Source organism: Empidonax traillii, unplaced genomic scaffold (genome assembly GCF_003031625.1).
Source record: "Empidonax traillii isolate 1590-97213 ecotype Southwest subspecies unplaced genomic scaffold, ASM303162v1 scaffold630:size906685, whole genome shotgun sequence".
Lineage (NCBI taxonomy): Eukaryota > Metazoa > Chordata > Aves > Passeriformes > Tyrannidae > Empidonax > Empidonax traillii.
The window spans coordinates 805,722-819,041 of NW_020955823.1; the positions used below are offsets into that span (position 1 = coordinate 805,722).

A 13,320-nucleotide genomic window follows, 5' to 3' on the forward strand; every position below is an offset into this window, starting at 1 on the left:
AAACTCACTCTTCTGCTGTGCTTTCATCTTAAACTGTTGCTCTTCCTTCTCCTGCCTCCCACTTTCCTTGGCTAGATGGTTTTCCCCCACCTCAATCACGGATTTCTGGCTAATGATCAGCTCGTCTTTAGTCGGCGAGTGCTCAAGGTAGACCCCAAATCTGCTGCTTTGTTGTGATTCTTTGAGCTGCTTCTGTTCCTTCTTTTTGACTTGCAGTGCACTGTTGCCATTTTAAGTTGCCACTACCATGGCTGTGTTTAGAGATGCTTGCTGGGGGGAGTGTTTGAGTGAAACCCCACTGGAGTTTAGGGCAGGTGTTTGTCAAAGTGGAGAGACATCAAACTAATGGGTTTTAGCATTTGCTTCTTTGTGAGATTTGGGAATCGAGCAGCAAAGTCCTCTAAGTGTTGATACGAACAGTATCAGCATCGTAAAATAAAATGCATTAAAACCAGAATAAGCTGAATCCTTGATACTCCAAATGTGACGTTTTAACTAGGAAAAAATCAGTTGGAGATTTGACATAATTGGTTGCAGTGGTCAGCATTTGCAACAGGGTTTTTTTAACAAACCGTGCAAGTGATTTAGGAGCCCAGATCCTGCTGAAAGGCCGTGGGATTTGTGCTGCTAAGTCACTTAAGGACTTCTGAAAAATCCCCCACTTGTCCCTGATTTGAGGCCGAACCACATATATTAAATGCAGCCCTCTTACTGCCTCGGTGGTGACTCTTCCAGATGTTGCTAAAAGATTTACGAGGCCGCCTTTCCACGAGGCTTTTCCATTGTGCAGCCACGGGGACGGGCCCGGCCACGGCCCCGGGGCTGGGCTGTGATACCCGGGCATGGAGCCCCTCAGGATGCTCCCACCAAAGCTTCACAGCCACACAGAGCTGCTGCTGCTGCTGCTGCTTTCCCTCTGCACCCAAGTGATGTGGGGTGTGAGTGACTCTGGATGGTAATATATGGCCTTGGCTGTGTTTAAAGGACGAGAATGAGCGCTGCTACTTTTTTTTTGTGTGTGGCTTTTCTGGTGTGGTGCACTAAGCTATGGCAGTGTGTGCATGTGCCAGGCCAGCATGCTGTGGGTCTGAGTTATTTCTGGGTGCTGTTGAATGGGTAGTTTCCATGCAGACAGTCCCTGGGTAAGGGCTTAATGAGATAAAAGCTCGTTGGAAGGCGCGTTGAGCACAATCCTGGTTAAGGAATCAGACCCAAAGGGCGTAAACTGGCCGTGAGCTCACTGTCAGCCTTCCCAATTGGGAGCTGTGATTCAATTCCTCTGGGACAGCAGAGGCCAGGGTGCTGGTGGCCCAGGGATGCAGTGCATGTGTTGTGGGCACCCTGCAGCCACCGCCTGCCAGCGCCGCTTCACCTCACCATGTCTGTGTGAACTTCTTCCAGGGTGATCAAGGTCGAGATGGAGCCACGGGCCCCCCCGGTCCGCCAGGACCCCCAGGTGCCCGGGGGCCTCCTGGTGACACGGGAAAGGATGGCCCAAGAGGACCTCCAGGCCCCCCTGTAAGGACGGGAGATGCGCAGAGAGCTCACACCGGGCACTTCCCACCCCCGGGGGCAGAGAAGGGCCAAGGGTGTCCCTTCCCCAGTGCTGCCACCCCAAACCACTGCTCCCCAGCTTGAGCCACTGCTGGGCTCCCATGGCTGCTCCTGGAGACAAGCTCTGGGGCAAAGAGTAGGAGGGATTTTCCATCTTAAGTTTTGGAGCAGAGAGCTGGACCTGGGCACGTGTTTGCAGGTGCTGGTTGTAACTCGGAGACCCCAGGGATCTCCTCCCCCATCCACAGCCTTAGGGTGACCTGTTGCAAATCTGCAGACCTCTGGCAATTTATTTAACAGAAAAACAGGCTAAGGGATAATGCAGTGCAACATTCTTGATTATTGCTGAGAATTTCAGAGAATGAGAGGTAAGAGTTCCAATGCTGTTCTTCTCACTTTGGCAGGGTTTCAAAGGCGAGCCAGGAGAGGAAGGACTCATGGTCAGTATTCCCCAGAAGCTCCTCTGTGTGTGTGTGTGTGTGTGTCCCCATCACCCCTTGCTTTACATCATCCTTCACCTCCCTGCAGCCAAGTGGGTTTGTTGTTGCTTGTGGAGGCCGTGTGAAAGAACCCCGTGTGAAATTTAGATTGCCCTAAAAATGGATGTTTGTCCACGGGTACCTGTGCCCTGGGGAGAAAAGAGGCCAGTTGTTTCATGCCCTTGGCCATTCTGGAGGGATGTGAGGCTCCCCTCTGAAGCCACCTGGCTTTGTACCCCCAATTCTCTAAGGCTCAGATTGGATAAAAAAGTGCTTATTACACATAAAATACACGAGCCATAAAGGAATATTATTTACTGGCAGCACAGAGAACTTCACAGTGTAATTTGTAAGGGAAGATGAGAAGTTGGCATCTGTGTCATTTTTTTTTCCATGGAATTAAAGTACTCTTGGGAATGATTTTATCCTGTTACACTCTGTTGTCAAACAAGTAAATCACTCCTATATCCAACAGGGTGCCAGAGGACCTCCAGGACCAAAGGTGGGTGATAATCTGTCTTATTTTACACGTGAGTTCTTGAAATTATGCTACATAAGAGGGGTGGAAATGAAAATAAGCATTTTGCACTCATCTGTATGTATCTGATATAAACTTCCAAGGTATTGCATTAGCCATTGACCGGGGGTGTAAATGTCTGAATGTGTCACTTCCTCAGTATCACAACCACTGCCCATGTTCAAACCTGGAAACAGGGGTGGAGGGAGCCATGGGGGGCTGGAATCTGCTGTGATGTGGGAATGTGCTTTTTGGAGGGGAATAAAGATGATCACCACAAGCCAAGTATTTTAATTTTACAACTAATTTTGACTATCCATACAATCAGCCTTATTTTCTGTTATGTCCCTTAACTTCTTTCTCTTCTGTTGACGTTGCTGTTGAAGGGTGAGCCAGGAATCCAAGGGAAAAAGGTAAGATGATGATTTTTTTTTAAAATTTATTTAGGTTTTTGTTTGCTTTGCTCTGTGCTTGCCCAGGGAAACCATTGCCAAAGACTGATGGAGAAGCCGTGGATGTCCATACCAACCCTTCCCTTGTGTTCCCTGGGGTTTCTCCCCCAAGCGATCCTAAATTTCAGGCACGGTCATTCCCTCAGCCTGGCTTTCATTACCACAGGCAAGCCAGAAGCTGCAATCACATCTGCCCCCTAGACAAAGAATAAAGCAGCAAGTGCCAAGCAAAGCAGTAGGTCTTGAGCCCTTTGGCTCCAATAATTCAGGCTCAGCAGAGATGTGCCTGGAGGATGTTCTCCTCCAAACCCAGGATGGGCTTGAGGCTCCTGGGATGGGCATCTCTGTGCAGTCCCATGGGAAAGGCCCACTCTTAGGGACAGGCTGCTTAGGTCTGGCACTGAAGGCTGTGAGAGATTCACATGTCCAAGCTCTCCACGTTTTCTCCTCATGGTGCCATCGAGTAGTGCATAAATCACCACCTTTAACTGAAGACAAAGCACTGACAGGGCCCAGCCTGCACCAAAACAGAGGTGGCCATGGGTGCTTTTCAGGCCAGAATTTGGCTTAAAAAAAATTCCATACTGGCCTGTAAAACTAATCTGTTCAGCACCTCTGAAGTGGTTTTACTCCAGGAGAGCAATGAAGCACGACAAGCAAAACAAGAAAACCCCCTCCTGGCAGCTGGTGGTGGTGGCTTGTGGTGAGGACCAGAAGAGTCTGTGTATGTCACTCTTTGTATTTTATTTTCCCCAGGGTGACGATGGGATCCCCGGGGAACCAGGACTCGTGGGCCCTAAGGTGTGTTCTGCTCTGTGTCCATCCAGTGAGTGTGTTTGTTTGGAAGCATCTTCTGCTGTCTGGTCTCTTGGCACCCCATCACAGTTGGGGCAGGTTGGGAAGAACATTTCTCCCCTGACATGGAAAAAGATCCAGAAGCTTTGAGGGTGGTTGCCCAGAGAGGCTGTGGCTGCTGCATCCCCAAAATTGTTCAAGGCTGGGCAGGGGCTTGGCCACCCGATCTAGTGGAAGGCATCCCTGCACATGACAGGGGGGGTTGGAATGAGATGATCTTCAAGATCCCTTCCAATCCCAACCATTCTGAGTTTTTGGGGCCAACTTTACTGCTGAACCCACCACCCTCAGCCAAACTGTTAAAGCTTCATTTTTATCTCAAAAACTGCCCACTTGCACCCGGACAACATGATGTGTTTTACGGCCAAAAGCAGAGCTTGGCTCGCTCGTGTGTGGAAAATGAAGATAAAGGAAGAAAAGGGTAACCTGAAGAACTCTGTTCTCCATCCTCCCTGTGTAGCATTTGCCTAAATTGCCTTGTTTTCAGGGGGAAAAAGGAAGCTTGGGTCCCAAGGGAGAGAACGGCACCGACGGCTTCCCAGGACCCAAGGTAAATAAAACCCAAACTGCTGCAAAACAGGGGCATGTGACGAGTATTTTACCTTTTGCTGGTGACTTCAAGCTGGGTTCAAGCAGAGATCAGTGGAAGAGTTTTTAAATTGTCTCCTGGAACATTTTTCCTCAAGAGAGGTAAAACTCCGATCCCATTTTGATCTGATGGGATTGATGACTGTGGCATGTGATGAAGAAAGTGGGCTCTGGTGGCTCTTAGTAAGTTTTTTTTCTAGATCCATAGTAACAGTTGTTCCCCCTGGTATCTCTTGAATTTAGGGGGGGTTTCTCTGCATTTTTACCATTTTTTACTTTTTGGAGGGCTTTAATTAGGTCAGCAGAGGGATTTACATGGGTATGGCAAAAGGGATGTTTTTTTGAATCCTGAAGTGAATTTCAGGTCACTGCTGTGAGAGTTCTATGGCTTTTTGAAACTCCCTAATTAAAAAAAAAAAAAAAAGGAAGAAAGAAAAAGGGAGGGAAAGGGGGAAAAAAATGAGGAGGGGAAAAAAAATAACAATTTGGCACAGCCCTTTTCCTTAAACTTGCCCTTGAAAATGGTTTAAACATCTTGGCTGAAACTTTCCACATGCAAAACTCAGCCTAAAGCAAAGAGAGCCATGTGGAACCAGCACAAAGCTTGGCACGCTTGGAGCAGGGAGAGGAGCTGGAGGGTGGCACATCACCAATACCAGGGGCTCAGCCCTCAGTGGGCCACTCCCCTCCCTCTGCAATCAGACCCTCTCTCACTGTCAGCCAGCCCACACCAACGTTATTTGTGGCGAAATATATTTGCTCTCAAGTGGAATGTATTTTTTTGCTGGGAGAAGCAGTTCCTTCTTGGTGTCATACTTAATCTAAAGCATATCCCTATGGGTGGGTACAGTGTTTTCAAATGATAAATATTCTCTGTTTCCCTTGGTCTCTTTGAACCAAAAATGTGATTTTGATTTTCAGGGCGAAGCTGGTGAGAAGGGAGGAATTGGCTCCGTTGGACCCCGGGTATGGATGTTCAGGATTTCAGTTTGGAGCTGTGTGTTTGCCTCAGCCTGAGCTTTTTCCCACCACCTCTTTCTGCTTATTATGTATTTGAATTGCTTCGGGGTCAGTTCAGTGTGAGAAAACAGAGATGGTGCATATTGAAACAGATGATTATGCAGGTACCAAATGCTGCTATAGGAAATCAGTCAAGTCCAGTTTTCTTAACAATAAGACCATCCTGTAACTCTCTTTTTTTTTGCAAGAGGGAAACTGGGAATAACGGTGATCAAGTGAGGGTTTTTATGCACTTCTCCCTTACACCAATTGATGCTCTTCTGAGGTTTGGCTGGATGGCAGTTCCAGCTGTCAGACCAGGGACTGGTTAAATCCATGGGGTTTGTGAGGTGGTAACCCCCAAACGTTGCATGGCAGGTCTTTGCTTTCATCCCACCCAGTTCTCAGTGCTGTAAAATTTAATAGGATTCATCCCTGGTTTCAGGGTCCCCCTGGCCTGAAAGGGGAACAGGGCGACACAGTCGTGATCGACTACGACGGCCGGATCCTGGATGCACTCAAGGTGAGCCCTGCAGAGTCCTGCAGTCAATGAGAAAGGGCTGAAAGCCTGCCAGGCTCTGCCCTGGTGATATTGTGACCCCCTGTTCCTGTCCTGAGTCTCCTTCCCAAGATCTCTGCCTTGGCACAGAGCTGGCTGGGAGGGAAGAGCTTATTCCACCTGGGGGCTGAGGATATTTCGGATGTACCAGCAAAAAAACAGTGGCAGAACTCCAGGCTGTGAGCTCAGGCTTGTGGGAGCCAGCTGTGGGGTGTGAGTCGATATTCTGCAGGTAGAAGCAACGTGACACAGCCATGTAAACACCTGCTGCAATGGGTGTGAGCAGCCACATCCCAGCTCAGGTGCTGCCCAGCTGCAGGGTGTGATTCCCTTGGTGTTGTCACTCTACACCCTCTTCAAGCAGCACTGGGGATGCAGGAGGAAGGGCAACAGCACCCAAGCCCTGACTTGCCTGACTGAGCAGGGCCCTGCCCTCTTCCCTAGGATGGAATAAGCTGAATAGAATAAATACTTAATTACAGACAATTGAGAGCCATCCTAATTGTTTTATAACAGGCTGCAGGGATACACAAAGTGCTGGTAATTTCCGTTTGCCAGATGTCTGCATGGCATGGAGCTTTGGGGAGTGGAGTTTGTGGAGTGCAGTGGTTGAAGAGGCTCCATCAAATGTCTGGAGGCTTCATCTGCTGGGGCCAGACCCTCACCCATGTTCTGCATGCAGAGATTGCTGAGGGGCACATCACTGAACCTCGCTGACTTTGCTGTTTTCCTGCTTGTTGGCTGCTTGCAGTGTTTGTGCACTGACCTGTCTCACGGGCAAGGCTTTGGAAAGGATTCCAGTGTGACTAAATGTAACAGCATTGGAGTGTGCAGCCATGGAAAAAGGTGCTTGAGGATATGATACCGGTTTGGTTTTCATCTGAGCGAGACCACAGCTTTTGCCGTTCGAAACCATTTGCAAGATGGAAAATATTTTGTTCGTCTCGAGGTGGTTTGTGGTCTCTGCACCCACTAGTGCCCAGGAAAAACAGCTTCCTCCTGTCAGTGCTCACACAAACTCCTTCGTTTTCCCTCTTTAATTGCACCTTCAGGGCTGGCTGTGGCTGTTCCCAGCAGGATGCTGCTCCCCAGGCCAGCTGGCTGGAGCAGGCAGAACCCAAAAAGAGACCACCAGATTTGGGGCCACACCTCTGGCTAGAGGCATTTTGCCTCTTAAACCCATGTGCTGCTGCACCTGGCCACCCAGCTCACTCCCACTGTGTGTTCTTCTGCGTGAACAACCCCGTGCCAGAGGGTGACTTGGGTGACTCTGTGGAGCTCCTCTCAGTGTTTGGCCAGCCCCAATCACCTGAGAATCTGCTGCAGATCCTGGCTGGGAGTTCCTGGCTCATCCCCACAGCACGAGGGTCGTGAGCCATGGTCATGTAGGTCATGATCAAGCCTGTTTTGTTTGCTGTGTTTCAGGGTCCGCCGGGTCCCCCAGGGCCACCGGGCCCCCAAGGCACTCCAGGTCCCAAGGTGAGCCCGACCCCAGACAGTGTTCCCAAGAAACACTCCATGTAGAGTCTCCCATGGAGATGCTGCCTGAGGGGGAATGTGAGGCTTTGTGTGGTAAAGGAAATGCTGTGGCTGAAAGGAATTGCTCTGGCTGAAAAAAAAAGGAGGATTTTACACAAAACCCAAAGTTTTGTTGATCTGTCTCGGGTCTCCAGCCTCTTCCAGAGGATGCTGTCCCAGAAAGGAATCCACTCCCAGTCCCATACCTGACAGGTGAAATCCTAGCCCCTCTGAGACCACTGTGGCAGGAGGCAGAAGTAAATGGGAGAAGCAGCTGTGAGAGGGGCTGGCAATGCCAATGACTGTGCTGAGCCACCTCAGTCCCACCCTCCCCGTGTGCCATTTACTGCCCTCCTGCTTCACAAGCAGTAGCCTGTACCCTGCAGTCAGCTGTAGTTTCTTTAAAAGAAGAATGTAATTTGCAGGAAAGCATCTCTTGGAGGAATGGGATGGGGCAGGATTTCAGTGCCTAAGGTCTCATATTTGGATGAACCAGTAATGCTGGTCCTCCTTGGTCCTGAGCCCAGCAGAGGCAAACCCATAACCACAATGGTTGTGTGTGAGTAACTCATTTCCTTGCAGAATGCTTCCCTGAGATGATTTCCTGACTTAATTTACCACGTACTTCCCTTTCCTTGTGTCCCTTCAGGGAGAGCTGGGCTTGCCGGGCCCACCTGGACTGGACGGTGAAAAGGTGAGCTGGGCTGGATCAGGTGAGACCTTGCAGGAGCCAAATTAAACAGACCCACAAACACTCTGTGTCTGTGAAGAGCAAATCCAGCCTTCCAGGAGCAAGCTGTGCTCTGTAATGTCAGCTGTGTCTCCTTGAATCCACGGCCCGTGCCCCGCTCTGAGCGTGCCGATGCTGCTCCTGGCCACATCTGCCGAGCTAAAGGGGCTCCTTTCACGAGTGGGGTCATCAGATGCTGCCTCCAATTTTTTTCCATAAAAATTCCTGACCCTAATGGCTGCAATCCCTGCTGTGGCCCAGCCAAATCCTGCTAGGCCCACAAAATTGGCATCTGTGAGTTCAAATGTTCAAACGTGTTCTCGCTGCGATGCGGAGGCAGAGGTGGAAAGGCAGAAGGGGCTGTTGTGTTTGGGTGTTTTTTTAACAGTTTTCTCCTAAGCACGTTGTTTTCTGTCAACTTGCAGGGTCCCAAAGGAGCCAAGGGTGACCAGGGCAGCGCGGGGATCACGGGGCAGAAAGGAGAGACGGGAGAAATGGGCTTAGTGGGTCCACCGGTAGGTCCTTCCCTGTCCTGTCCATCTGCTACTTGGTCTTCTAATGTCACTCCTACAAATGCTCAGAGCGTGGCCAGGTCGGCAGATTTAAGCAGACCTGTCCACACCACGTGTCCACGGAGCTGGTGAACGCAGCAGCTTCGAATTTGCATTTCTAAGGCTGATGGTAACAGCTCGTTCAGAAGGTACCAAGGAGGAGAAGATCTTTCTTCAAAGCCCCCACCCAAGGGATGAACACGAGCTTTGCTCGAGCCAAGGCTGGAGTTTAGAGGGGGACAAATGTATTTTTCTCTCTTGTTTTTGCTCTCCTGAAAGATGCACCACAAAAAGGGTTCATTTTTATCTTTTAGGGAGCAGAAGGGCCAAAAGGAGACAAAGGAGAAAAAGGAGACACCGGCTCACCATGTCTGCAGAATAATCATGTAAGATTTCGGCAACACAAAGCCTCTTCCGTGATGTGGGGTCAGGCAAAGTTGGGGGGTGCAGGCTGGACCTGCCAGTCCTGTATTCACCAGCAAAACCCATCTGTTGTCTACTAAGATCTTCCAGAAGTGTCTGAATAGGGTTTATTTGTTAGGGGAGAGCACTTTGCACACTCAGCACTACGAAGGTACTTTAGATTGTGCACTGATGGTTGAGATAGTGGATGCTGCTGTTATAATTTTGTTCTCAGAACACAGTAAGCTCCCTGCAGTATGGGATTTCTGCATCCTTTTTTTCCTTATTCATGCTTATTGCTTAATAAAAAAAGAAGTAGTAGGTTTTGATAGTTTTATGTTTTAAAAATGACAGGAAAGTTCTAATTTTGTTCAGGGTGTTTGTTTGGTTTTTTTTGTTGTTGTTGTTGTGTGTGGGGTTTTTTTGGGGGGGGGAGAGGTTTTGTTTTGATGGCTTTTTTTTTTTTTTTTTAATTACAAAGTCTGTTTTCCTCCAGTCTGTGCAAAAAATGGCATCACTACATCCATTTTATGACTGGCAAATGCACTGAGTGTTGTTGGTCAGGCCTCTTACTTTAGAGGCTACTTTGATGATTCCTGTGCTTATAAAGGTATTTTTATTTATAAATACTAGAAGCAACTCCTTGATTAGCAGGTCCTTTGATTAAAGCCATTAAATCAGAGGGCTTCAAAACGTGATTCTGGGTTTTGTGAGGTTTCCATTGCTGAACTGTCTTGCCTCTATGCCCAGCCTTGTTAACGTGCCATGTAATTCCCTTCCACAGATCATTCCTGAGCCTGGACCCCCTGGATTACCCGGCCCCATGGTAGGACTCTGAGAAGTGATTGCTGCAGATTTCTTATTGCATGTGATTAGTCAAGGGCAAGGGCAGTTTGCTTTGTTTAATCAAGGTGGGCTGCTGTGAATCCAGGCCAAAAAAAATTCAGGGAAGAGCTACAGAGCTGTGTTCTGTCTTTGGAGAGATGACAGCCCCTGAAATAGGGGGGTGCATCAGCATTTGTGGCACTTTCTGCAAATAGCCAGGTTGTTCCTCGGGATGGAGAAAAGATAAAGCCTTGTGGGATGGGGAAATCTGTTCCCCACCATGATGGTGTCCGTGTTCCCTAAACTTGCCCACGTCAATAAGTTTTTTGCCATCAGCTGCACTGGGAGAGGATGTGGGTGGTGAACATGTGAAGCACTTTTGATAAAGATATCTGAGGGGAGTGGTGTCTAAACTGCTCCAAAAGCAGCTGTCAAAGGCATCTGGAAGGCCAGGATGTCTCTGCTGAGTCCAAGATTCACCTTGACAGATGACATGTCAAAACCCAGGTGGCTTCCCAGGTGACCTTCACAACCTGTGAGGTGTCCCAGCCATGCCCAAGCTTGCTGCCATTTGCTTCAGCAAAGTTTTAGGGGGGTTCCTGCTCCCCAAAACTCACGTTGCAGAGCTTTATTTGTCCCATGTTGCACTAAGTGGTCCTTTCCATCTCCCCTTCCCCCTAATTTGGTATTGGAGGACCAAATAAACTGCCACCTGTCTCGAAAAGAAATGTTTGGCCAGCCATTGTCAGACCATAATTTGAGCAAGAAGTGGTTTGGGAAGGAAGCTTTAGGGTGTGTTTGTAAATTCTGGTGTTTTTTTTTTCAAATGCACCATTGTCTTTCCCACAGGGTCCTCCAGGAATCCAGGGACCTAAAGTAAGTCAATAAATTAAATGTCACCCAGTTTCCCAGCTGCCAGTGCATTATTTACAGGCTCACAAAGGCCTGTCAGCTCTGGAGACTGACTTTTTGGCTTGGTTTTTTTTTTTTTTGGTCACTGTTGTCACAACACATCCCTTGGCTACACTGTTCAGCAGTTGGTGTTTCAGAAAACAAGCAGTTTGTCCTTCCAAACACATTTACGACGTAAAACCCCTCCTTGCAGCACAGGGGATTGGCAGCACATGTCGAGTCAGGGCTTCCAAACCAAAAGGCTTCAACCTGCACGTTCAACTCCTTTCTTGCATGGCTTGGCCCAGAGGAAAACACGACCAGCAGTGTGGGTGAAAGCAGGGGGGAGGGTGGGTGTGTGGGGTGGCTGCTCTGGGTGTCCTTGGCTGATGCCATTTCAATTTACGCAGGGTTTGGATGGTGCAAAGGGAGAAAAAGGTGACAGTGGTGAGAAGGGGGACCACGGTGACACTGGACCTGCTGTGAGTCGTTTTCCCAAACCTCATTTGTGGCTGTTGGCACAAACCTGCCTGACAGCAACCATCCCAATGCCTTCTTGTTTCTTTGGAACTCCAGGGTCTGCCGGGCGCTCCAGGGCTCATTGGCTTGCCTGGTACCAAAGGAGAGAAGGTAATCCTGGGGGTGGGAGAGGAGAGGTGGCATTGGGGTGCAACCCTAAAGCAGGGGCTGTGAAATCCTGCTGTGGGGAGTCCAGCCAGGGCTCCAGTCCAGCCAGCACTACCCTAGGGGGTCACAAAGAGCAGCCTCCAACCCCAGGGGTTGCTTGGCTGAGCCTGTGCCCTTACTACCAAATTACACCAACTGGATAGAAGTTTGTCTGCCACACCAAACTCAATGCAGCATGTCTTAATTTTTATTTTATGTCTTAATTTTTATTTTTACAACTGCAGGGAAAGCCCGGGGAGCCAGGATTGGATGTGAGTATGGAAACCATTAATTATTTATGTACAAACATGAACAACGTGCATGTAACTTGAGACTGTTGGGTAAATATTTAGCTAGGACTGTACAGATTACTCTCCCTTAAACACAGTGCCCATGGAATGATGTCTGTAGGAAAGGGCTGAATTCAGACCAGTTCCTGGGATACTTCCACTGCACGATGGAACTGCTCAGATAAAGGAGCCGTGGGGGTTTCCTTTTCCAATTGAGGATATTTGTGTGGGATTCAGTCAAATGAAACTCTCTAATACCTGTAACATTACTGGGCTGTGGTGAAGCCCATCCAGCTTTCCCAAGAAATTGCTGACTTATGAAGTCAACAGGAAGAAAATGTCATCCTTCACCATGGCAGGCTGGGCTGATGAACTGAGATGCCAGGATGTTCACAGACTGAACTTACAAAACCTTTTTTTTTTTTTTTCCCCTCTCTTTTTCCTCACCTAAAAATTGTTGTGATAGGGTTTCCCAGGTCTCAGAGGAGAGAAAGGAGAGCGAAGTGAAAGAGGAGAGAAGGTGAGTGGGTTATGGCAGCAAAGCTGCTCAAGGGGCAGGACAGGCTGTTCTTTCCGCCAGCTTGCCCTGGCTGCTGCTCCCCTCTCCAGACTGTTTCTCAAGTAATTCCTGAAAGGCCTTTTCCACAGCACAAGTGCTTGCCCAGTCCCAGGCCCTCCTACCCACTTTTTGTAAGCCTGACCCCCCCACCCACAGCACAACCACTGTGGGGAAATGGAGCAGCCTGACAGCTCCAGGTTGCAAAGAACTGCTGGTCTTGGTTTCTAGACCTTGGAAATAGATCCAGGTCAAAGGTTTCACTTAAACAAAGGGATGCCCAGCTGAGTCTAGGGCAGTGGCTGGAAGCTGCTGCTCCCACTTGCTGTGAGATACCAACATTTAGTCAGTCATTTATCTATTACAGTATCTCCACCCAGCTTTTAACTGAAGGTTTTCACCATGATTTAATTACTCAGCTGGTTACACTTGTGCAAAATGTCCCCACTCAGGGTGAGGAGTGTAAGTGCTGTGAGACATCAAGCAAAGGTGTTCCTTCTCCTTTTTCCTGATATTTTCCTGCTGTGCTGACAGGGTGAGCGAGGAATACCAGGGAGAAAAGGAGCCAAGGGGCAGAAGGGGGAACCAGGCCCCCCTGGACTGGACCAGCCCTGTCCTGTGGTACGTCTTCCCTTTCACTCCCCCTCAGCTCGGGTTGCTGGGGCTGAAAAGGAGCCACAGCCTTTCAGCCCAGGGAAAAGGAGGGAGGATTTGGGAGCTCTCTGGTTTGCAGTAAATCAGAGCAGATGGTTATTGTTTTCTCACTTTTCTTACTGGTTTATCTGCACTGCTGGAAGTTCACTGCTCGCTCTGAGGGCTCCTCACTGGCCAGATGGGAGCAAGCCACAGCAGTAAAAACAGAGGATCTTTGCGTAAAGACCTTCCTAT

The 13,320-nt window shown here is 49.0% G+C and overlaps 1 protein-coding gene across 1 annotated transcript in view; it reads left to right on the plus strand.

Moving 5' to 3' along the window:
• Positions 1–13,320, plus strand: part of COL23A1 (collagen type XXIII alpha 1 chain) — a 169,720-nt gene that overhangs the window by 151,982 nt on the left and 4,418 nt on the right. Inside the window, exons 8-25 of the mRNA XM_027898912.1 lie at positions 1,959–1,994; positions 2,509–2,535; positions 2,937–2,963; positions 3,759–3,803; positions 4,345–4,407; positions 5,367–5,411; positions 5,890–5,967; positions 7,429–7,482; positions 8,171–8,215; positions 8,677–8,766; positions 9,117–9,188; positions 9,989–10,030; positions 10,879–10,905; positions 11,331–11,402; positions 11,497–11,550; positions 11,832–11,858; positions 12,343–12,396; positions 12,967–13,053. Coding sequence (XP_027754713.1) covers positions 1,959–1,994; positions 2,509–2,535; positions 2,937–2,963; positions 3,759–3,803; positions 4,345–4,407; positions 5,367–5,411; positions 5,890–5,967; positions 7,429–7,482; positions 8,171–8,215; positions 8,677–8,766; positions 9,117–9,188; positions 9,989–10,030; positions 10,879–10,905; positions 11,331–11,402; positions 11,497–11,550; positions 11,832–11,858; positions 12,343–12,396; positions 12,967–13,053 — 945 coding nt within the window. The remainder of the gene's footprint in view (positions 1–1,958; positions 1,995–2,508; positions 2,536–2,936; positions 2,964–3,758; positions 3,804–4,344; positions 4,408–5,366; positions 5,412–5,889; positions 5,968–7,428; positions 7,483–8,170; positions 8,216–8,676; positions 8,767–9,116; positions 9,189–9,988; positions 10,031–10,878; positions 10,906–11,330; positions 11,403–11,496; positions 11,551–11,831; positions 11,859–12,342; positions 12,397–12,966; positions 13,054–13,320) is intronic.